Source organism: Hemitrygon akajei, chromosome 4, assembly GCF_048418815.1.
Source record: "Hemitrygon akajei chromosome 4, sHemAka1.3, whole genome shotgun sequence".
Classification (NCBI taxonomy): Eukaryota; Metazoa; Chordata; class Chondrichthyes; order Myliobatiformes; family Dasyatidae; genus Hemitrygon; species Hemitrygon akajei.
Window position 1 is genome coordinate 12,104,279 of NC_133127.1, and position 25,372 is coordinate 12,129,650.

The 25,372-nt window shown below is 42.7% G+C and overlaps 1 protein-coding gene across 2 annotated transcripts in view; it reads left to right on the forward strand.

The window, feature by feature from the left end:
• LOC140726126 (protein O-GlcNAcase-like) overlaps positions 1-25,372 on the forward strand; it is a 303,790-nt gene that overhangs the window by 140,439 nt on the left and 137,979 nt on the right. For both annotated transcript variants that reach the window (XM_073042089.1, XM_073042091.1), the window contains exons 11-14: positions 489-598; positions 4,661-4,815; positions 8,625-8,683; positions 12,299-12,472. In XM_073042089.1, coding sequence (XP_072898190.1) covers positions 489-598; positions 4,661-4,815; positions 8,625-8,683; positions 12,299-12,472 — 498 coding nt within the window. The remainder of the gene's footprint in view (positions 1-488; positions 599-4,660; positions 4,816-8,624; positions 8,684-12,298; positions 12,473-25,372) is intronic.

A 25,372-nucleotide genomic window follows, 5' to 3' on the forward strand; every position in this document is an offset into this window, starting at 1 on the left:
TATCATAGTATTCCATCTTTATCAAATAAGCCAGTCATGAGATGCTGAGAGTCCTTAAAGTGGAAAGCTTTAAGGCTAAAGTCAGATTTATCTCCTAAACCTGCCATATGAACTGGAGGTTTTTGTATACTGCATCTGTTTAAATTTAATTGAGAACAAACAAGGGGTCACCATGGTAGTGTAGCAGTTAGTGCAACACTATTACAGCTTGGGGCGTCGGAGTTCAGAGTTCAGCTCCATTGCTGTCTGTAATGAGTTTGTCTGTCCTTCCCCATGAGTGCATGGATTTCCCCAGGTCCTCTGGTTTCCTCCCGCAGTTCACAGCCAGTTAGTAGGTTAATTGGTCATTGTAAGTTGTCCTGTGATTAGGCTGGGGTTAAATAGATTGGTTGCTGGGTGGTGCGGTTCGTTGGGGTGGAAGTGCCACCCTGCATCTCTAAATAAAATTTTAAAAAAACAGCATAGATTTATTTTGTACTTTATCATAGAAACTGGACATTTGCATAAAGTGATCAAGACTGGCTCCAAAGTTCTTGTGGTGGAGGATTATGTCATCTTTGAACCAGAGGAGAAAGTAGTCAGCATTATATTACAGCAGGTAAGGATGGCAGTCGATCAAACTTAACGGAGTGAACAGAAATTAGATTGATGCCAACACTCTGGTAACTATGGGTGGCCATTCATCTCAGCAGACTTCCTGTTCTATAAGCTGCATTGCACATTCTGTCCAATTCCTGTTGAACTCATTGCCATGTTGATCCAGTGGTTGTATCCACAGTGGTCAGTTTACTAAGCATCTCCTGTACCTAATAAATCGGGCACTGAGTGTACGTTCGTGGTTTTCTGCTGATGTAGCCCACCTACTTAAAGGTTCGATGTGTTGTGTGTTTTTCTGCACGCCACTTTCGTAACATGGTTATTTGAGTTGCTGTCACCTTCCTGTCAGCTTGAACCAGTTTGGCCAATTTCCTTAACCTCTCTCATTAACAAGGCATTTTCACCCACAGAACTGCTGCTGACGGGATTTTTTTGTTTGTTTTCCGCACCATTCTCTGTAAATTCTAGAGCAGGGATCCCTAGCCTTTTTTATGCCTAGACCAAGGGGTCTGTGAACCCCAGCTTGGGAACCCCTGCTCTAGAGAGCCCTGCTGTCTGAAAATCCCAGGAGATCACCAGCTTCTGAGATACTCAAACCACCCCATCTGGCATCAACATCATTCCGCGGTCAAAGTCACTTAGATCGCATTTCCTCCCCATTCTGGTGGTTGGTCTGAACGTCTTGACCATATCTGAATACTTGATTGAGTTGCTGCCACCTGATTGGATGATTAGATATTTGCATTAACGAGCAGGTGTATGGGTGTACCTAATAAAGTGGCTGCATGTCTGAGATTTTTATTGTGCTGTGTAGGAGTTAGAGGATGGATATGTCGATGGTGGAGCAGGTTCAACAGGCTATTCCGGTGTTCCACTGTACATTGCAGATGCAATGAACTGAAGGAAAATCCAAACAAAAGAGCCATGTGCTGATTGTGTTTTCTCAGTGCTATAGAAGAAGAAAGAAGACTTTAGCATAATAAGGCCATAGGAGATAGGAGCAGAATAAGGCCATTCAGCCCATCAATGATGCCCTGCCATTCCATCCTGGCTGATTTACTATCCCTCTCAAGTGCTTCAAACAGCAGAGAGTGTGAGTCGACATTTTCATTCTCAGGTCAGGAGTTTCGTTCTGGATCGCAGCATCTGTTTTCCTTCTGTCTTCAACAGTTACTGTTGCTTCAGAGTCAGGGAGCAAGCCATGAAGCTAACTCTCCAGCCTCTGTCAGTGTGTTAGAGGAGCTGGCTCCAAGAGTATAATATAATAACACATACAGTACTGGTGTCAGCCGCAGACTTGGAGTGCTGTACAATAGTCTTTGGCATATATATAGACTTTTGCCCTGTACTTGTCAACGTGGAGCTGAGGGTGAGTTTGTAAATCTGGCGGGAGTAAAGGATGTTGGGAATGGTGAGAGTGGAGTGCTGTGGGAGGGGTGTGGGACGGGTGTCAGGGAAGGAGTGCCAGGGGCGTGGGGTGGCAGGGGTGCAGACACACTCAGCCCTGAGACACCACGCAAGGTCATTTGATTCCAAAGAATTGATTTACTGATCATTACAGTATGTCTCTCTGGTGCTTCCCACTCCCTCCCCTCTCCCCAACCATGATTCCCCACTCCCTGCTCCCTTCCCACTCTCAGTACACAAAAGAGATCCATATCAGAATCAGGTTTATCATCACTTGCACAGGTCATGAAATTTGTTGTTTCTTTGCAGCAGTAATACAGTGCAATGCATAAAATGACTATAGTACTGTGCAAATGTCTTAGGCACCTTGGCTATATTCATGTGCCTAAGACTTGTGCACAGGACTGTAAGAGCAGAGTTCAGCCATTTGGTCCGTTCATCATGGCTGATTTATTATCCCTCTAATCCCCATTTGCTTGCCTTCTCCCTGCAAGTCTGACGCTCTTACTAATCAAGAACCTATAAACCTCAGCTTTAAATATATTCAATGACTTGGTCTCCACAGCCATCTGTGGCAATGAGTTCCAGAGATTCACCTCCCTCTGTCTAAATAAGCCTTTCTGTATTAATCGACGGACAGTTTTATGTAAAGCTTCCTTTTCATTAACAAGCTTTAGTTGATGACGCAATACAACACACTAATGGTTCTGCATATTAATGATGTTTCATTAAGAGACATGAAGTATGAATCATCTGTCCTGCTGGAAACGCCTAGCCCCATAGCCCAAAATTCCTCCTCCTCTCCTTTATAATCTGCATCAGCACAGGTACACCACAGGGTTGTGTGCTCAGCCCCCTGCTCTACTCACTTTACACTTTTGACTGTGAGGCTAAGCACAGCCATGTTCAAGTTTGGTGACAACACTACTGTCATTAGCCGAATCAAAGGTGATGATAAATCAGCATGTTGGAAGGAGATTGAAAACTTGGCTGAGTGGTTCCATAACAACCACCTCTTACGTTGCGTCAGCAAAACCAAGGAGCTGATTGTTGACTTTAGGAGGGGAGTCTGGTGGCCTATGAGCCAGTCCTCATTGGAGGATCAGAGGTGGACAGGGCCAGCAACTTTAAATTCCTCAATTGTTGTTATTCTGGTGAAGCTGTCCTGGGCCCAGCACCCAAGTTCAATTACAAAGAAAGCACAGCCGCATCTCTACTTCCTTGGAGTTCGTGAAGATTCGGCATGACATCTAAAACTTTGATGAACTTCTGTAGATGTGTGGTGGAGAGTATATTGACTGGCTGTATCACCAATGCCCTTGAAGGGAAAGACTTGCAAAATGTAGTGAATATGGCCAAGTCCATCATGAGTAAAGCCTTCCGCACCATTCAGTACATCTACCCAAAACACTGTCGCAGGAAAGCAGTGTCCATTATGTGGGACCCATACCACCCGGGACACGCTCTCTCCTCGCTGCTGCCTCAGGACCCACACCATCAAGTTCAGGAACAGTTATTACCCCTCAGGCTCCTGAACCCCCTTCATTAGCCCTATTATTGAAATGTTCCCACAACCAATGGACTCACTTTTAAGGACTCTCATCCCATGTTCTCGATATTTCTTTTTTACTTATTATTTTTATTTCGTTCTTTTTGTATTTGCACAGATTGCTACTTTTGCCCACTGGTTAAACACCCAAGTTAGTGTGGTCTTTCATTCATACTGTTGTGGATTTCTGTGGATTTATTGAGTATGCCTGCAAGGAAATGAATTTCAGGGTTGTAATATTGTGACATCTATGTACTTTTATAAGTTTGTACTTTGAACTTTTGTTTCAAGAGCTTGATGGTTGAGGGGTAATAACAGTTCCTCTACCTGGTGGTGTGAGTCCTGACGCTTCTGTGCCTTCTTCCTGATGGCAGCTGTGAGAAGAGAGTACAGCCTGGGTGGTGGGTGTCCATGATGATAGATGCTGCTTTCCTGTGACAATACTCTGTGTAGATGTACTCAGTGGTGGGGAGGGCTTTACCCGTGGTGGACTGGGCTGTATCCACCACTTTTTTGAACTTCAGAGTAAATTTATTATCAAAGTACATGCTATGTCACCATTTAGTACCTTGAGTTTCATTTTCCTGTGGGCATTCACAGTAAATACAAAGAAACGCAATAGAACCAATGAAAACCCACACAGAACAAAGTCGTACAAACAGCCAATGTGCAAAAGATAACAAATTGTGCAAAAACATAAAAGGATAAATAAATAAATAAAAATAATGAATAAATACCCAATAAATATTTAGAACATGAGTTGTACAGTCCTTAAAAGTGAGTCCATAGGTTGTGGAATCAGTTCAGTTTTGAGGTAGGTGAAGTTAACCATTCTGGTTCAGGAGCCTGATGGCTGAGGGGTAATAGCTATCCCTGAACCTGGTGAGGTGGGTGCTGAGGCTCCTGTATCTCCTTCCTGATGGTTGAGAGATAATAACTGTCCCTGAACCTGGTGGTGTGGGTCCTGAGTCTCCTGTACCAATCTTGTATCTTGATCTTGTATCAAAGAAAGAAGACTTTAGTTTGGAAATTGTTTAATGAAGAAGAATTTGTATGTGAGCTGCGTGTTGGTTAAATGTGAATTATGCACTGATTAATATTTTTCAGGGGTTTCTCTACATTGGATCATATAACAGGCTGGTTCAACTTCCAGCAGTGAACTGCAGCCGATATTCCCGCTGTGCTGCCTGTCTCCTGGCAAGGGATCCATCGTGTACCTGGGATGCCCAGAAATCGGAATGTATTCGCATAAGCATCCAGAGGTGTGTGGTCTTAAAACTATGAATGAATTTCAACAGGGAAATGCTTTAATACCAAATATAAATTGAGGGTTAGTTCGCTGAAGACCATCGAACAAAATTGTGGATACATAATTTGGTGAATAGAAAGAGGACAGGCTCATTTGGAAATACTTCATTGCAAAGAGGCGTGCGTGTAAAAATCAAGAATCATAGGGGACGGAAACCAGCCGTACACTCCACTGGGATCATTTTGATAACCAAGTACATATTTATATACGGCTCAGTTAGTCCATGCAGAACCATACAGCCTAGTCCCGTCGACCATATCCCTCCATAACCCTCCGACTGTGTATCTATCCAAACGAGCAAGGAGGCCTACAAACCTGACTCAGTTACACCAGTTCTGTCTGGAGGAATGAAACAAAACTCCAGCAACTTACTGTGAGAAGCTTGTGGAAGGCTACCCAAAACATTTGATCCAAGTTAAACAACTTAAAGGCAATGCTACCAAATACAAACAAAGTGTATGTAAACTTCTGACCCACTAGGAAAGTAGTGAAAGAGATAAAAGCTGAAATAAATCATTCTCTCTACTATTATTCTGACATTTCACATTCTTAAAATAAAGTAGTAATCCTAACTGACTAAGACAGGGAATGTTTTCTAGGATTAAGTGTCAGGAATTGTGAAAACTGATTTTAAATGTATTTGGTTCGGGTGTACGTAAACTTCTGACTTCAACTGTATCCCCTTGCCCGCCCATCGCCTCCCTCTGGTGCTCCTCCCCACCCCATCTTTTTCCTTTCTTCCATGGCCTTCTGTCTCTTTCACAAATCAACTTCCCAGCTCTTTACTTCATCCCTCCCTCTCCAAGTTTCACCTATTGCCTGGCGTTTCTCTCTTCTCTCCCCCCATTTTTCAAATCTACTCCTCAGCTTTTTTTTCTCCAGTCCTGCTGAAGGGTTTCGGCACAAAACATCGACTGTACTTTTTTCCATAGATGCTGCCTGACCTGCTGAGTTTCTCCAGCATCTTGCATGGGTTGTCCCTATAGAACGGTGCTGGAATTGAGCTCCAAGCTGTAATAGTGTCCTGCTAACCGCTACTCTACTGTGGCACCCAAGACGTTTAGCATCACTTTGTCCCTAACCTTCTGCATTTTGTCAGTTTGGGTGTTTGATACCATTTAAACATGGAGGGTTCTTGCATTCACACACTCAGTGTGTTCCAGATTACAAGCAGCCTTTGGGTGAATGATACCAAAGGAAACATGAATCACAGTGTTATGCAGCAAGAAAACAAGTTCTTTAACATAGAACACTACAGCACAGTACAGGCCCTTCAGCCCTCCATGTTGTGCTGACCCATATAATCCTTAAAAAAATAGTACTAAACCCACACTACCCCATAACCCTCTATTTTACTTTCATCCTGTCCAAGAGACTCTTAAATACCCCTAATGTTTTAGCCTCCACCACCATCCCTGGAAAGTCATTCCAGGCACTCACAACCCTCTATGTAAACAAAAAATTACCCCTGATGTCTCCGCTAAACTTCCCTCCCTTAATTTTGTACATATGCCCTCTGGTGTTTGCTGTTGGTGCCCTGGGAAACAGGTACTGACTATCCACCCTATCTATGCCTCTCATAATCTTGTAGACCTCTATCAAGCCCCTCTCATTCTGCTACGCTCCAAAGAGAAAAGTCCCAGCTCTGCTAACCTTGCTTCATATGACTTGTTCTCCAAACCAGGCAACATCCTGGTAAATCTCCTCTGCACCCTCTCCATAGCTTCCACATCCTTCCTATAATGAGGTGACCAGAACTGAACACAATACTCTAAGTGCGGTCTCACCAGAGATTTGTAGAGTTGCAACATGACCTTTCTACTCTTGAACTCAATCCCCGTTAATGAAGCCTAGCCTTCTTAACTACCCTAAAATCCCAAAAAAATCCATGCTGATCAAGATGGCCATCTGAGTTAATCCCATCTGCCTGCATTTGGTCTAAATCCCTTTAAACCTTTCCTATCAATCTACCTAGCCAAGTGTCTTTAAAGGCCATCACCCTCTAGTTGAATAAATATTTCCTCATCTCTGTTCTAAATGGATGCCCCTCTATTCTGCGGCTGTGCCCTCTGGCCTTAGACTCTCTTACTATACGAAACATCCTCTTCATAACCATTTTATCCAGACTTTTCAATATTCAAAGTAAATTTTTTATCAGACTACATATATGTCACCATATACAGCCCTGAGATTCATTTTCTCATGGGCAATCACAGTAAATACTAGAAACATATTAGAATCAATGAAAGACTGCACCTAAGGGAGTAGATAATGATGAATGCGCAAAAAAACCTGCAAATACGAAAAGAAAGAGAAAAGAAATAATAATAAATAATAAGCAAATGTTACATGTCACACTTTAACATTGTAATTACACCTGTCTCTATCATTTCCTCTGTTGACTTGTTCCATATACCTTCTCAAAGCTCCTTTAAATCTTTTCCCTCTCAATTTATCCATACGCCTTCTAGTTATAGACTCTGCTACCCAATAAGCAAAAGAACTTTTATCATTTACCCTTTTTATGCTCCTTATAATTCCATAAACATGTTCTTGTCACCCCCAGCCTCTTCTGCTTCAGTGAAAACAGTCCTGCCCTATCCAGTCTCTACTTGTAACTCAAGCTTTCTGGTCCAGTCAACGCCCCTGTGAAATTTCTCTGCTCCTCCTCTAGGTCAATTACATCCTTACTATCGTGTGGTGAGATCAGAACTACACACAGTTCTGGGTTAGACTACAATGGATTTTAAAATCTATGTACGGCCCTTGATTTTTATTTGAAATTCAGTCATAGAGCAGTATACAAACCGTATTATGTGACAGAGTTTCTCAGCCACTATTTGTTTTAGGATCCCAGAAAAATGGGTGGAACCTTAGACTATTCGGGAGTGAATTGATTCCTTAAATCATTGGGATTTTCATTCAAATGATCCACTAAATGTCTTGAGTGTGCATTTAGACCATAATACCATAAAATATAAGATCAGAATTAGGACATAAGGACAAGTCTGCTCCGCCATTCCATCATGGCTAATTTATTATCCTTCTCAATCCCATTCTCTTACTTTCTCCTTGACACCCTGACTAGTCAAGAAGCTTTCAACCTCTGCTTTAAATATACTCAATGACTTGGCCATCTGTAGAAATGAAAGCCACAGATTCTGCGCCCTATGGAGGAATCTGTAGAAATTCTTCCTCATCTCTATTCTAAAGGGACATCCTTCTATTCTGAGGCTGTGCCCTCTGATCCTAGACTCCCCCGCTACAGGAATCATCCTCTCCACATCAACTTTGTTGAGGTCTTTCAATATTCAACAGGTTTCAGTGATATCCCACACCCCCCCCCCCCCCCAAATCTTCTAATCTCCAGGCCTACGTTAATTACATGTTCTTCACATGTTAACCCTTTCCTTCTAGGGATTATTCTCCTCTGGACCCTCTCCAATGTCAGCACGTCTTTTCTTAGATAGGAGCCCAACACCGCTCACGATACTCTATGTGGTCTGATCAATCCTCAGCGTGTTCCCTATATATCTACTGTAAATTTACATCCACATTTTTCATAAAATGGAACAATGTAAACATGTTGTACTGTCTTAGCACCCTTCAGTGGTAGAAGCCCAGTCGTGGCATCTTGCTTGTGTTGTGCACCATTTTGATGATCAAATTCTGGTGAATTAGATTTTTAATATAGAATTGCTACTATGAAATGCTACTTGTGATGCTTTTTCACACCACTAAAATATGAATTAATCTCAGCAGATCTGTAAGTGTGGAGGATGTCCATCAGAAAGTTGACACCTTATGCAAGAATGGAAAAGGTATGTTTGATAAGATACGATCTTTAATCTGTCATTTCTCAATTCTGAACGCGGTGTTCTAACGGTGGTGGTAATTTCCTGCAGTTTTGCAGATTCTAGTCATCGTCCTGTATACTGATGGCTCACTTCGTGCACTCCTGGGAACAGCTGTTCCTGTGAAGTCAACACAGGTTTTATTGAGAACACTGTTGCTCCAGGGGCTTGGTGTGAAGGCTCTCCCTGCTGTTCCGCATTGCCGTACCAGGACCCCAGTTGAGGGCTCGTCACTATGCTCCAGTGACAATTTTTAAATTTTATTTTAGAGATGCAACACGAGTCTCTTCAAGTCTGCACCATCCAGTTGCACCGATGTGACCAATTGACCTACCAACCCATAAGACCATAAAACATAGGAGCATAATTAGGCCATTTGGCCCATCGAGTCTGCTCTGACATTCCATCATGGTGATTTATTATTTTAACCCCATTCTCCTGCCTTCTCCCCATAACCTTATTAATCAAGAGCCTATCCATCTCTGTTTTAAATATACCCAATGACTTGGCCTCCACAGCTGTCTATGGCAATTAATTTCACAGATTCACCATTCTCTGGCTAAAGAAATTCCTCCTCATCCCTGTTCTAAAGGGATGTCCTTGTATTCTGAGGCTGTGCCCTCTGGTTTTAGACTCTCACACTTTTGGAAACATCATTTTCATGTCCACTTAGTCTAGGCCTTTCAATATGCAAGACCTTTCAATGAGCATTCTTCTAAACTCCAGTGAGTACAGGCCCAGAGCCATCAAATACTCCTCATATATTAACCCTTTCATTGCTGGAATAATTCTCATCAATCTCCTCTGGACCCTCTTTGACTGTTTATTCACTTCCATCAATGCTGCCTGGCCTGCTGAGTTCCTCCAACATTTTGTACGTGTTGCTCTGGATTTCCAGCATCTGCAGAATTTCTCATGTTTATTATATTGAGTCATTTATGTTTTTTTTTATTATTGATTAAAAAGTAACCCATTATTGTGTAAAACTACCACCACTCTCACCACTGCTCTTGATTAGCTTTAGGCACTCACTGTCTTCCTGTGCTTCTGCTCTTCTTTCTTTTAATGACTGATGCTATTGGCGATCGTGTTTAGAAAGCAATAATCTCTTCAGTTTTCTCAGAGAAATTTGGCTCAGTGTCCTGTCAATGATTATTTCTTCCCAATGTTGCCAAAACAGATTATTTGGACGTAAAAACATCTTTGAGAAAACTTTTTGTTTGTATGTATTGCATTGCCTGAAAAGTACTTTTGGACCATGCTCTATGTACACTCAATGGCAACTTTATTAGGTACAGGAGTGGAACCCGGTGTGGTCTTCTGCTGCTGTAGCCCATATACGTCAAGGTTTGAGGTGTTGTGTGTCCAGAGATGCTCTTCTGTACAACACGTGGTTATGTGAGTTACTGTCACCTTCCTGTCAGCTTGAACCAGTCTGGTATTCTCCTCTGACCTCTTTCATTAACAAGGTGTTTTCACCCACAGGACTGCTGCTCACTGAACGATTTATGTTTCTCGCACCATTCCCTGTAAACTCTAAAGACTGTTGTGTGCGTAAATCCCAAGAGATCAGCAGTTTCTGAGATACTCAAACCACCCCAACTGGAGCCAACAATCATTTCACAGTGAAAGTCACTTGGGTCACATTTCCTCCCCATTCTGATGTTCAGTCGGAACAACAACCGAAACTCTTGACCAGCATGCTTTTATGCATTGAGTTGCTGCCACGATTAGCTGATTAGATATTTATATTAATGAGCAGGTGTACCTAATAAAGTAGCCACTGGGTGTATGTATAAAGCTTTATCCTATACATAAAATGAGAAAGTCAGCAGATGCTGGAAATCCAGAGAAACAAACACACACAAATTGCTGGAGGAACTCAGCAGGTCAGGCAGCATCTATGGAAATGAGTAAAAAGTAGACGTTTTGGGCCGAGACCCTTCTTCAGGACTGAGAAAAAAGGGGTAAGGTACCTGAAAAAAAGTGGGGGAGGGGAAACAAGCTAGCTAGAAGGTTATAGGTGAAGCCAGGTGGGTGTGAAAGGTAAAGGACTGGAGAAGAAGGAATCTAATAAGAGAGGAGAGTGGACCATTGGAAAAATGGAATGAGGAGTCCCAGGGGGAGATGATAGGCAGGTGAGAGGAAGTGAAAGGTCAGAGTAGGAAATAAAGGAAAGTGGTGGTGGAAGGGGGGGAATTTATTTACAGGAAGAAGAAATCAATATTCATGCCGTCAGGTTGGAGGGTACCCAGCAGAATATAAGGTGTTGCTCCTCCTGAGGGTGGCCCTCATCTTGGTGCAAGAGGAGACCATGTACAGATACATTGGAACAGGAATGGGAATCAGAATTGAAATGTTTGGCCACTGGAAAGCCCCACATGTGGCGGATGGTGCAGATGTGCTTGATGAAGCGGTTCCCCAATTTACGACGGGTCTCACCAATGTAGAGGAGGCTGCATCGGGAGCACCAGACACAATAGACAACCACAGCAGATTCACATGTGGAGTGCTGCCTCACCTGGAAGGACTGTTTGGGGCCCTGAACGGGGGTGAGGGAGGAGGTGTAGGGGCAGGTGTAGCACTTAGGCTGTTTGCAGGGACAAGTGCTGGGAGGGAGATCAGTGGGAGGGATGAATGGACAAGGGAATTGCAGAGTGAGCGATCCCTTTAGAAAACACAAGGGGGAGGTAAAGTTATGTTTAGTAGTAGGATCCCTTTGGAGATGGTGGAGATTACAGAGGAACGTGTTGGGTGTGGAGGCTAAGGTAAGGATACGAGGATCTATCCCAATTAAGGCAGCAGGAAGGTAGAGTAAGCGTGGATGTATGGGAAATGGAGGAGATACGGTTGAGAACAGCAACATAGTTGAAGGAGGGAAACAACATTCTTTAAATGAAGGAGGGCTTCTCTGATATCCTGGAGCTGAAAGCCATATCCTGGGAAGAGATGTTGTGGAGGGGAAGAAACTGAGAAAAGGGAATAGCATTTTTACAGGTGATAGGGTTGGAAGAGGTATGATCCAGATAATCGTGGGAATCAGCAGGGTTATAAAAGATGTTGGTTGACAGTTTGTTTCCAGAGATGGAGGTAGAGAAATTGAGAAGGGGGAGGGAGGTGTCAGAGGTGGACCAAGTGAATTTAATAGCAGGGTGGAAGTTGATCAAATTGACCAGCTCAGTACGAGTGCATGAAGCAGCAGCAATGCAGTCGCCAGTGTAGCGGAGGAAGAGTTGAGGAGTATAACCAGGGAAGTCTTTGAACATGGACTGGTCTAATAGCCCACAAAATGGCAGGCATAGCTGGTGCCATGCGAGTGTCCATGGCTACCCCTTGAGATTGGAGAAAGTGGGAGAAGACAAAGGAAAAATTGTTCAGGGTGAGGAGCAGTTTTGCTGGATGGAGGAGGGTGGTGGTGGAGGGGATTGGTTGTTTTTGGTCAAGGAAGAAGTAGGGAGCTTTGAGGCCTTCTTGATGGGGGACTAAGCATCCATGGTTAAGATGAGGCAGTCGGGGCCGGGGAGTTGAAAGTTACTGAGGAGATCCTACACATAAACTTTTGGCTTGTGCTTTTCTCTCCAGAACATTCTGACCTCTTGGCAAAGGTAGTATCAGTGGTGGAGGGACTTACCGTGTTTCTTCAGTGCATTCCCAGTTCTGCCTGGTCGACCTGCCAATGGACAACACCAAACGGAACCTTGGTCAACAATGACAACGTTGGAGGGATTCATATCGTGGTCACACAGAGCACTCTGGGTGAATATAAATGTTTGTGTATTGAGGAAAAAGTACACATTCTGGAAGCTTACTACAGTTTGGAGACTAGATCTTCAAATAGTCCCAGCAAGGTTACAAATTCCATTAGTTATTTCCTGATGTTTGTCTTCCTTGTTCTTGGCATTACTCTTGGTGTCCTCTACAAGTATGGTCACTCATGGTGTATGAAAATACTAGGATCTAAGGGTGGCTGTGGCAGAGACTACACCGATGCACCGCACGGCACCGCGGTTCACAGCTTGGACTCTACTGATGAAGTCCGGCCCTTAACCATTACCCAGCAGAGTGAATCAGGTGGAAGTGGAACCCGTGAGAAAGAGGCGGTTCATGAAAACAAGGAGAAGGAGGTGAACGGAATGAACTTGGGCCCTCCAAGAAACCAGACCATTTCGATCATATCCGGCCAGGATGAAACCTCGATTTAATCAAGGTCAGACTCGAGCCCATGAAAAATTTGCCCTGAAAGAATAGCCAGGCATTTGCTTTGCTGCTATCTTCCTTATTGCATTCATGGTGTTGCTTTTAACACTGCCCACTCGTCTTCCTTCCAAGAGAGAACATGACCGTTGTCCCAGCCCAACCCCTACTCAGCAACATTGTTGTCACATCTGCGTCCCTGCCTCCTTGGGTGGAGTGGGTGGGGTTTGCAACACCTTCTTATTTACAGTTGCACTGTTTGACATGTTATGTGGTTACCTTGTGACCTTTGATTTTCTATAGACAACCCAAGTTTTGCCAGTTTTATTTACATCAAAATACTTAAGGAGTTGAAATAATTTGATTTGGTGAATAAATATGCACATTCTGCAAAATGCAAATGCATTTGGAAAGACACCAGTTACGTAACTTGAGGTACTTGGACCATGGAGCTCAGGATTATCTGCTGTTCTATGTTGAATTCACTGGGATACCAGTGAGGACTCAGCCCCTGACCAAGAAGAGTAAACATCAGCACTAAGAATTTCTGCTCCAGTGACCACTGCCACAGAGGACACTTCTAGATAAGTGAAGAATTGGAACTGGCCTCTAATGTCCTCACTGTACGGAGAACAGTGATGAAAGAGAGAAACAGTGAGATAACCCTTTCAGAATAGCGAGCGCGAGGTACCAAATGGTTTTTCTCAGTAAGGTTACGGTGAGTGACCCCATGTGGAAGGGTCCACACCGAATAGGATTCAGTGCCGTCTGGATATCGTAAATGTCAGCAATCATAAGACACTAGGTTGTTGGGAACCTCTCACCTGTTTCAAATACATAAAAGTTGCTATACTTGAGCAGTAAAATGATTGCTAGGGTATTCAATGCAAGTTGTGCTTGGCCAGCTCTCAAAGAAGGACTACCGCTGTAAATGGTCCACAACCCTCTTCATAGAGTCAATATTTATACTCTGCGACTACTTGCAATCACTTCTGCCCCTGGGTGGACAGGGAATTGTAAAGAATAGCTGAAATCTGCATCCATTTCTAGTCTGGTGTTCTGGAGTGCAGCAGAAAGGAACTGCTGGTGCCTCCATTATCTCTTCCAAATGGTTCCAATGTGGTGGATTTCTTTATACAACCAGCAGTGTGGACTCCTGAAACTACTGCAAAAATGTGCTGCAAATGGGAGTTTTGTTGAGTTGTTCTCAGTTTAGTTTTGATATTTAGAGACTGCTCTGTAATTGATGTTTGGAGTTTTAAGATTTGCTCTCCCTTCTCTCAAAGTTCACATTATAAGGGTCTATTAACTGATGCTGTCCAAATGGTTTTGGACCACAGATGTAATTGTGGGGTTGGAATATGATTGTTGTGTTCACTCGTTATCAATTGTTACAGTGTAACCTAGAAAACCACTGGATTTGAGAGGACCTTAACTACTGTTTCTAAGATTATTTAGATCATAGACTCTAACCCTGCTGTTTGGGTGAAGAGCCATGCTTTAATCCAACAAGTAAATTTATATTGTTTTTCTTTTAATCACTTCAAATTTCCCCCACCAATATCTGACCTATAACCATTAGTATTTAAGGCATGATTTCAAAGTTTGGTCACAAACAAAATACCTTTTTCATTTTTTAACTCTACCCATCATTTTCATGCATAAATTTCTCCTGAAAGGTAGTGGTAATGAGATCACTCGAGTTGAGTATGATGTTCTCCTAAAGGATTGTCTGCAGCTGGGTCCTCAGGTGACTGTAGAGGCCTATCCAGAATCCACATTTTCCGAGATATTAGGCTGGCTTCTCTTAATGAGTGCAAATTGGGTTAACACGGGGAAGATGATGTATGGGCAGCGAAGTCAGGGTCCTGTGGCATGGAGTGCGAGATGTCTGGAGATCCTTCACTGCCATTGTGATGTGTCATCATCCTCCGCCAACTCCACCGTTCAGGTCCTGGTTGCATCTATCTTTGTCTGGAAACTCCCCCTTGACCTTGCCTCCATGGGTGACCCTACCAGAAGCTGAACTCCAGGTGGCATCACTTTCAGGATCTTGGGATTCACAAGCCTGTCCACCATAACAAGGTGACAATCCTCAGAGAACAGGATGATTGTATATAATGTATGAACTCCACTGATTAAAGTTACAATTCTGCCTTTGTCTTGCAGAGTTTAACATGCACATTGGATTGGCAGAACGTAGAGTTCTGTTGCTAGATATTCTCTACAAAGTCCAAGTGGAGCATGACTGAAATCCTAGTTGACCAAGGCATCCTAGGATAGGAGTGCTGTTATAAAATAGCCATCACTCCATGTGTTTATGTGGCCTGGAACTAGACTGTGCTCCTCGCCATTATCAGTATTTAGTGAAAAGTCTGAGCCTTTCCAGTATTCTATGGTATTGATTTAATGACTTGGCAAAAAATTTAAATAGTAATGCAGATTAGAGTAGATTTTAAAAAAAATTGGGCATGGAGGTTTTTTAAAAGAATGGGGTAGGATGTGGGGGAAGGGCAAATTGGGGTGGGCTTTGCTTGATGGATGCAAGGATTGAACGGCGTCTGGTTGGTACTGGCCCAGGCGGAGTACAAGGGGCACGGCAGGGGTAACAGTGTGGATGATAGAGATTTTTATCGATGGCCCTCAGATAATGAGGAGAAAATATCACAGTGACTTTTGTTTACAATTGTTTGGGTGTGTAGAGGGTGTTATCAGCTTACACTTAGTTAATTATTCCGTCACTAACTAGTCTCATATCACTTGTCGCTGTACATGAACGGACACTGAAGGACCTCCGGTTCGAAATGATGCCCACTGCAGTTTGGTGCCCTATAGAGAGGGGAGTGGTTTACGATTTGGGGCGGGGTTCAATGCTGATAAGCTTAATTCTTGAAAGATTATTTAGATTTTCTGAATGTTGCAGTTAGCAACGATCTTTTTATGTGAATTTATGCCCAGTTACAATGTGGTTTTATATCTCTTTTAAGATTTTTTGAAATGTTGTTCTATCTAACTCATTGCTGTATGCTGCCAGAGCAAAAATATGACTGTTCAGTTTGAACTTCACCTGCATAATTCTGGCAGAGAGAATGGAAATAGTTAATGTTATTATTAGCTGACTGAGGGATCCTCAGTATTCACTGCTGTATTATCCAATGTTTTGTTTTCTAAATAAATTACTATTTTGTGGTATTTTTAAAAATATGTTTAAATTCTATTCAGCCACTTCAGTCAAGCAAAGTGTTTCATTAACCAGTCTATCTGTAATTTTTTTTGCTTTCAACTTTATCATTAATGGTCACTCGTTATTGATTCTTCCATTAGCTGCTTGACTCAAAACAAATGTGCCTCATTCAGCCACTTGAGTCTACTAAGCCATTCAATATGATGTGCATCATATTTCTGTCCTTTCTCTATATTCCTTGATGTTGCTTGCATCTAGAAGTGTATTCCATTTCTTTAAATGCATTCAGTGACTTATTCAGTAGCCCTCTGTGATAATGAACTTGTTTGCGTCCCCCAAACCTCGAGTGAAGAAATTTCTCCTCACCTCAGTCCTAAATAACTTGTCCTGTAAACTGTAACCTTGAACAGTGTAGACATCCCAGCCAAGGGCAACATCCTCCTCACACTCAGTAAAGATAACGATAAGCTTTATTTATTTGCCACCTGTACATCGAAACATACAGTGAAATGTGTCACTTTGCGTCAACCACCAACACAGTCTGCAAATATACTGAGGGCCACCCCAAAGTGACTTCAACATAGCATGCCCCAAAACTCACCCATACACGTTTGCAATGTGGGAAGAAACTGAAGCACCCGGATGAAACCCATCTGGTCACGGGGAGAACTCTTTAGAGATAGCAGTGGGAATTGAAGCAACACATACAAAATGTTCGAGGAACTCAGCCAGCCAGGCAGCATCTATGGAAAAGAGTAAAAAGTCGATGTTTCAGGCCGAGATACTTCCTCAGGACTGGAGGAGTGTCCCAGCCAGAAACGTTGACTGTTTACTCTGGCCAGCTGGGTTCCTCCAGCATTTTGTGCATGTTGCATTGGATCTCCAGCATCTGCAGATTTTCCTGTGTTTGTGGTGGGAATTGAACCGTAGATTATCCTGGTGCTGTAACCATTCCCCTATCATGCTTCAAAACTCCAGAGATAATATGATCAAATTCTCCCTGAAATTTGAGGAGAAACTAAAATCAGTATCACAGTGGAGTAAATTACAGAGGTATGAACGGGGAGTTGGCCAGAATTGATTGGAAAAGAACACTGGCAGGGATGATGGCAGAGCAGCAATGGCTGGGATTTCTGGAAGCAATTCGGAAGGTACAGGATACATACATCCCAAAGAGGGAGAAGTATTCTAAAGGCAAGATGACACTACCATGGCTAACAAGGGAAGTAAAAGCCAACATAAAAGCCAAAGAGAGGGCAACAGAGCAAAAGTTAGTGTGGTTAGAGGATTAGGATGCTTCTAAATACTAACAGAAGGCAACTGAAAAAGGCATTCAGAAGGTAAAGATGGAATACAAAAGTAAGCTAGCCAATAATATTAAAGAGGATACCTAAAGTTTCTTTAGATATATAAAGTGTAAAAGAGAGAAAGCAAAAGGGGACAAGGAAATGGCAGACAAATTGAATACTGTAAGTATTTTGCATCAGTCTTCACTGTGGAAGTCACTAGCAGTAAGGTGGAAATTCCAGGTGTCGGGCCATGAAGTGTGTGAAGTTACCATTACTAGGAAGAAGGTTCTTGGGAAACTGGAAGGTCTGAAGGTAGATAAGACACCTGGACCAGATGGGGTACACTCCAGGGTTCTGAAGAAGGTGGCTGAAGAAATTGTGGAGGCATTAGTAATGATCTTTCAAGGATCACCAAATTCTGAAATGGGTCCAGAAGACAGGAAAATTAAAAATGTCACTCCACTCTTCAAGAAGGCAGAGAGGCAGAAAAAAGGAAATTATTGGCCAGTTAATCTGACCTCAGTGGTTGGAAAGATGTTGGAGTCGATTGTTAAGGGTTAGGGTTTTGGGGTACTTGGTGGCACATGATAAAATAGGCCATACTCAGCATAGCTTCCTCAAGGGAAAATCTGCCTGACATATCTTTTGAAATACTTTGGGAAAAAATGACAAGCAGGATAGGCAAAGGAAAATCACTTGATGTTGTGTACTTGGATCATCAGAAGGTGCCACACGAGGCTACTTAACAAACTACGAGCCCATGCTATTACAGAAAAGAATCCAGCATGGATAAAGCAATGGGTGATTGGCAGGAGGTAAAGAGTGGGAATAAAGGGACCCTTTTCTAGTTGGCTTCCAGTAACTAGCGGTGTTTCACTGCGGTCTGTGTTGGGACTGGTTGTTTTTATGTTATATGTCAGTAAGTAATGTAACTGATGGCTTTGCTGCAAAAGTTGCAGATGATAAGAAGACAGGTAGAGGGGCAGGTAGTTTTGAGGAAGTAGAGAGACTACAGAAGGAATTACACAGATTAGGAGATTGGACAAAGAAGTGGCAGATGGAATACAGTGCCGGGAAATGTATGGTCATGCACTTTGGTAGAAGAAAGGGTTGACTATTTTCTAAATGGAGAGAAAATACAAAAATCTGAGGCGTAAAGGGACTTAGGAGTCCTGATGCAGGATTCCCTGAAGGTCAATTTACAGGTTGAGTCTGGGGTAAGGAAGGCAAATCAACGTTAGCATTCATTTCAAAGAGGACTAGAATCTCAAAGCAAGGATGTTATGTTAAGCCTTTACTGATGAGGCCTCACTTGGAGTATTGTGAGCAGCTTTGGGGCCCCTTAACTTAGAAAAGATGTGCTGAAACTGAAAAAGGTTCAAAGGAGGTTCAGGAATTTATTCTATGTTTGAATGGCTTGTCATAGAAAGTATTTGATGGCACTGGAATTCAGAAGAATGAGTGGTGACCTATTTGAACCCTTTCAAATGGTGTAAGGCCTTGATTGAGTGGATGTGGAGAGGATTTTTCCAATGATGGGAGAGTCTAAGAACAGAGGACACAGCCTCAGAACAGAGGAACATCCTTTTAGAATGGAGATGAGGAGGAATTGCTTTAGCCAAAGAGTGGTGAATCTGTGGAATACTTTGCCAGAGGCAGCTGTGGAGACCATCTTTATGTATATTTAAGGCAGAGGTTGATGATTCTTGATTGGTCAGGGCATGAAGCAATACAGGGAGAAGGTGGGGGATTGGGGCTGAGAGGAAAAAATGATGAAATGTGGAGCCGACTTGATGGGACAAATGGCCCAATTCTGCTCTTCTATTCCCTTGTCCAAATTATTGATTTATAACTGGGTGAGGCTTGAGCACTGATCCCTCTAATACCTCTATAGTTTACCATCTGCCACCCCAAAATGACCCAGTGTTCCATTGGAAAAATGAAGAAGTGTCTTGGCCTGACTGTTTATTCATTTCCATAGACGCTACCTAACCTGCTGAGTTCCTCCAGCATTTTGTGTGTGTTGCAGTTATTCCATTATTTCCTCTGTCAGCTAATTTTCAATCCATGCCAATAATTACTTCTCAACTCATGCTTCAAATTTTCACGAACCTTTTTACATGCAATTTAGTCCAAGTGCTCTGTATGCAATTGATAGACATCCCATCCACAACCATTCACTCACTCCACTGCAAACGCAGTTTGTAGCATCTGCCACCGGATGGTTCTACCATTATATGCACTGGATCGCAAGAGGCTGCAGAGGGTTGCAGACTCAGCCATTTTCATCAGAGGACAACCCTCCCCACCAAGAACATCATCAAGAGGCAGAGAGTCAAAAGGGAGTCATCTCATGACTCCCACCATCTGGGACATGCCTTCTCAATACCAACAATGGGGAGCAGGGACAGGAGCCTGAAGACCCATACTCAACTATTCATAAACGGCTTCTTCCCCTCCATCATCAGAGTTCAGAAAGTCCAATAATCCATGAACACTGTCCCATTTCTCTTCTTTTGCACTATTTATAGTAACTTATAGTACTTTTTTTGACTTGGCACTGCACTGCTGCCACACAAAAAAAACATTTCACACCATATAAGACAATGATAATGAACCTGAAAAAATTCCTCAAAAATAGCTCTCGTTCAGATTTGGATTAGCTTCTCATGTACAGCTGGCTGGAATGAAATTTCTTGCTTGTGTGAATTTCACAGAGTAAACAGTATACAGAGTAATCTTAAATAGAATTTAGAGAACAACGGGCAGAAAACAGAATGGTGCAAAGATTGTAATTCAATCCAAAGTCATAAAAAAATGACAATCATGGAATAACCATAATTCTGCAAATTTGGCCAAAGAGCCATTAATTTCCTCAATCAATTCATTGACATATAATGTAAAAAGAATCGGGGTCAACACAGACCCCTGTGGAACACCACTAGTCACTGGCAGTCAATTAGAAAAAGCTCCCTTTATTTCCACTCTTTGACTCCTGTCAATCAACCAATGCTCTATCCATGCTAGAATCTTTCCTATGATACCATAGGCTCATAGCTTGTTAAACAGTTATTTATTTATTTATTGAGATTCTGCATGGAACAGACCCTTCAAGCCACGCCACCAAGCAATCCCTAGATTTAATCCTACCCTAATCACTAGACAATTTACAATGACCAACTAACTGACTAACCAGTACATCTTTGGATTGTGGGAGGAACTTGGAGCACCTGGAGGAAACCCACGTGGTTACGGGAAGAACGGAGAAACTCCTTACAGGCAGCAACAAGAACTGAATCTGGATCACTGGTATTGCAAAATGTTGTGCTAACCACTAAGCTGCTGTGTCACCCTTTTATGTGTGGCACCTTGTCAAAGGCCTTCTGAAAATCCAAGTACACAACATCACAAAAGCATGCCATGGCCTATTTTATCACATTCCTCTAAGTACCCAAAACCACATCCTTAATAATCAATTCCAACATCTTCCCAACCAGAGGTCAGTCTAACTGCCCTATAATTTCTTTTCTTCTGCCTCTCTCCAAGAGTTAAGAGTACTGGAGTGTGGAGGGAGCTGTAATGGGTTTATTATTATCACATATATTGAGGTACAGTGAACTTTGTTTTGCATACCATCCATATAGATTATTGCACTGCTTCAGTTCATCGAGGTTGTAGAAGGGAAACCAGAATGCAGAATAAAGTGTTACAGAAAAACTACAACACAGACAATAAGGTGCAAGGCTATGATTGATTTTGAGGTCAAGAGACTATCTTATCATACAAGAGCAACACGCACAATGCTGGAGGAACTCAGCAGGCCAGGCAGCATCTATGGAAATAACTGCAGTCGACATTTCGGGCTGAGACCCTTCTTCAGGACTGGAAAGGAAAGGGGCAGATGCCAGAATAAAAATGAAGGGGAAGGAGGGTAGGTAGAAGGTGATATATGAAGCCAAGTAGGTGGGAAAGCAAAGGGCTAAAGAAGGAGTCGGATAAGAGAGGAGGGAAGAAGGAAGGACTTAGCAGTAAGTGATAGTGAGGTGGGAAGAGGTAAAAGACTGGTGTGGGGACTAGTAGGAGAGGAGAGGGGGAAGGATCTTTTTTAACTGGAAGCTGATATCAATGACTTGGATGACGGTATTGGGGGCCTTATGGTAAAGTTTGCGGACAATGCAAAGATAGGTGGAGGGGCAGGTAATTGTGAGGAAGTATGCTACAGAAGAATTTAGGAGAATGGGCAAAAAGATGGCAGATGGAATACAGTGTCAGGAAGTGTACGTTTATGTACTTTGGAGGAAGAAATAAAAGGGTAGACTATTTTCTAAAAGGAGAGAAAATTCAAAGAGACCTGTGAGTCCTTGTTCAGGATTCCCTAAAGGTTAATTTGCAGGTTGAGCTGGTGGTGAGGAAGGCAAATGCGATATTAGCATTCATTTCAGGGAGACCAGAATATAAAATCGAGGATGTATTACTGAGGCTTTATAAAATGCTGGTGAGGCCTCACTTGGAGTATTGTGAGCAGTTCTGGGCCCCTTATCTGAAAAAGAATGTGCTGACGTTGGAGAGGGTTCAAATAAGATTCACAAAAATGATTCTGGGATTGAAATGTTTGTCATATGAAGAGCATTTGATGGCTCTGGGCCTATACTCACTGGAATTCAGAAGAATGAGGGGCATCCTCGTTGAAACCTATAGAATGTTGAAAGGCCTCTATTGGATGCGGAGGAGTCTAAAACCAGAGCGGACAGCCTCATGATAGAGGGGCGTCCTTTTAGAACAGAGATGAGGAATTTCTTTAGCCAGAGAAGGGTGAATCTGGAATTCATTGCCACAAGCAGCTGTGGAGGCCAAGTCAATGAGTATATTTAAGGCAGAGCTTGATAAATTCTTGATTAGTCAGGGCATGAAGGCATATGGGGAGAAGGTACAAAATTGGGGCTGAAAAGGAAAATGGATCAGCCATGATGAAATGGCAGAGTAGACTCAATGGTCCAAATGGCCTAATTCTGTTCCTATACCTTATGGTCTTATGGAGAAATTGATATTTGTGCCATTGAGTTGGAGGCTACCTAGAGAGAACATAAGGTGTTGCTTTTCCACCGAGTGTGGCCTCATCTTGGTACAAGAGGAGGTCATGGACCAACATGTTGGAATGGGAATTGGAATTAAAATGTTTGGCCACCAGGAAGTTCTGCTTTTAGCAGATGTGCTTGATGAAGTAGTCCCCAAATTTACAAAAGGTTCATTTAATAGTTTTATAACAGTGGGATAGAAGCTGTCCTTGAATCTGGTGGTATGTGCATTTGGGATTTTGTCTTTCTGGCCAATGGGTGGGAGATAAGAGAGAATGTCCAGAGGGAGTGGGGTTTCTGATTAGGTTGGCTGCTTCTCCAAGGCACCAATATGAAAGAGGTATCTGGTTTATTAACACACTTTTCCTTCCAGAAATCCATGTTAGCTTCACCTAATCAGACTTCTAGAATTCATTGCCTTTTGTAATAACAGCAGATATTTCACCATGCAACCTCCCTCATATTTCTCTCCTTTTTAAATGACCATGGATATTGAAAGATCAGAACAAGCAGGACATAGGAATCACTTGGTATTAATAAACACAAGAGATTCTACAGGTGCTTAAGATCCTGAGTGACACACACAAAACATTGGAGGAACTCAGCAGGTCAGGTAGATCAGCCTGAAAAATTGGCTCTTTATTCCTCTGCATAGATGCTGTCTGGCCTGCTGAGTTCCTCCAGCATTTTATGTATGTTATCAGGTAGTGATCAGCTTAATATTGGAGGTTATACACCATCATCACAGGATTAACATGGCAGCTCTACCATAATCATATGGTCAGCAGTAGTGAGGCTATAATTTCTTTAACATGAATTCCTATGTGCATCATGATCTGGCCACAGTCAAGGATTTGCTTAAGCTGTACAGATGTCTTCAATGACCATGAGAACTTCTTGCTCCGGGGTTCTCAATCTTTATTATGCCATGGAGCCTTACCATTAACTGAGGGATCCGTGGGCCCTAGCTTGGGAACCCCTGCTAGACAGTGCTTCTGAGTACTGTCCAAGTCCAATTGAAGAATACTCCTGTGGCTGATTGTAAGGTATAGGTGTATGAGATGAGATGTGAATCAAAGGATCATAAAACACTACAGTACAGGATCAGACCTATCTAGTCTGTGCTGATCTATCATACTGCCTGGTCCCATTGACCCGCACCTGGATAATAGCCCTCCATATCCCTCCCATCCATGTGTCTATCCAAACTTCTTTAAACTGTTGAAATTAAAAACACATCTACCACTTCTACTGGCAGCTGGTTCCACACTGTCACCACCATATGAGTGAAGAAATACCCACTCAGGTTCCCCTTAAATATTTCACCCTTGACCGCTGGTGAAAAAGGCAAATGGTATGTTGGCATTCATAGCAAAAGGATTTGAGTACAGGAGCAGGGAGGTTCTACTGCAGTTGTACAAGGCCTTGGTGAGACTGCACCTAGAGTATTGTGTGTAGTTTTGGTCCCCTAATCTGAGGAAAGACATCCTTGCCATAGAGGGAGTACAAAGAAGGTTCACTAGATTGATTCCTGGGATGGCAGGACTTTCATATGAAGAAAGACTGGATCGACTAGGCTTATACTCACTGGAATTTAGAAGATTGAGGGGGGATCTTATTGAAATGTAGAAAATTCTAAAGGCATTGGACAGGCTAGATGCAGGAAGATTGTTTCCGATGTTGGGGAAGTCCAGAACGAGGGGTCAGAGTTTAAGGATAAAGGGGAAGCCTTTTAGGACCGAGATGAGGAAAAACTTCTTCACACGGAGAGTGGTGAATCTGTGGAATTCTCTGCCACAGGAAACAGTTGAGGCCGGTTCATTGGCTATATTTAAGAGGAAGTTAAATATGGCCCTTGTGGCTAAAGGGATCAGGGGGTATGGAGAGAAAGCAAGTACAGGAGTTGGATGATCAGCCATGATCATACTGAATGGCGGTGCAGGCTCGAAGGGCTGAATGGCCTACTCCTGCGCCTTGTTTCTATGTTCTGACTTTTTTTTAAAAAAAGAATTCTCCCTATTAAATATGAATTGGAGTCTTCTAAAAATGAAGAGGTGTGGGAGAGGATGTTTCCTATAATGGGTGAGCCTAGGATCAAAGGGCACAGAGTTAGAATGCACTGATGTTCCTTTAGAACTGAGATGGGGAGGAATTTCTTTAGCCAGAGGCTGCTGAATCTGTGGAATTCATTGCCACAGATGACTGTGGAGGCCAAGTCTACGTATATTTAAAGCTGAAGTTGATAAGTAAGTTAGGGGGAAGGTAGGAGAATGGGGTTGAGACGAATAATAGATCCTCCATAATAGAATGACAGAGTAAACTCGATAGGCTGAATGGTCTAATTCTGCAGCTATGCTTTATTGTCTTATGGCATTCTGTCTTCCTGAAGAACAGCCATCTTCTCATTATTGTTCCAGTAGTACCACAGAATACTCATAATATACAGCCTTGTCTCTGTTATGAACAGCAATCTGCTGGTTTAATGTTCAATCTGTTCACAAATGAAATATCTTGCGTAATAAGGATACTGTTCCTAGGTGGTTTATCACTGCTTTTAAAGCTTAGGTTGCTCCTGTGTTGCAAAGAACAGAGATCTAACTGGATCAAGGTGAGACTGCTTTGAAATCAAATTGCATGCGTCCGCAGCAGCTGTCCTGGGGTGGTACGGAGTCATACAGCACAAAAACAGGATATGAAAGTTGCAAGGTCATGGTGCAGTTGTACAGGATGCTAGTGAGGCTCCACTTGGGAGTACCGTATTCAGTTTTGGTCACTTGCTATTGGTTAAGATATTAATGAACACAAAAGAATGCAGAAGAAATTTTGCCAGAGATGTTGCCAGGACTTGAGGGATTACATTATCAGGAGAGGTTGGGAAGTCAAGGGCTTGGAACATGGGAGAATGAGATAATCT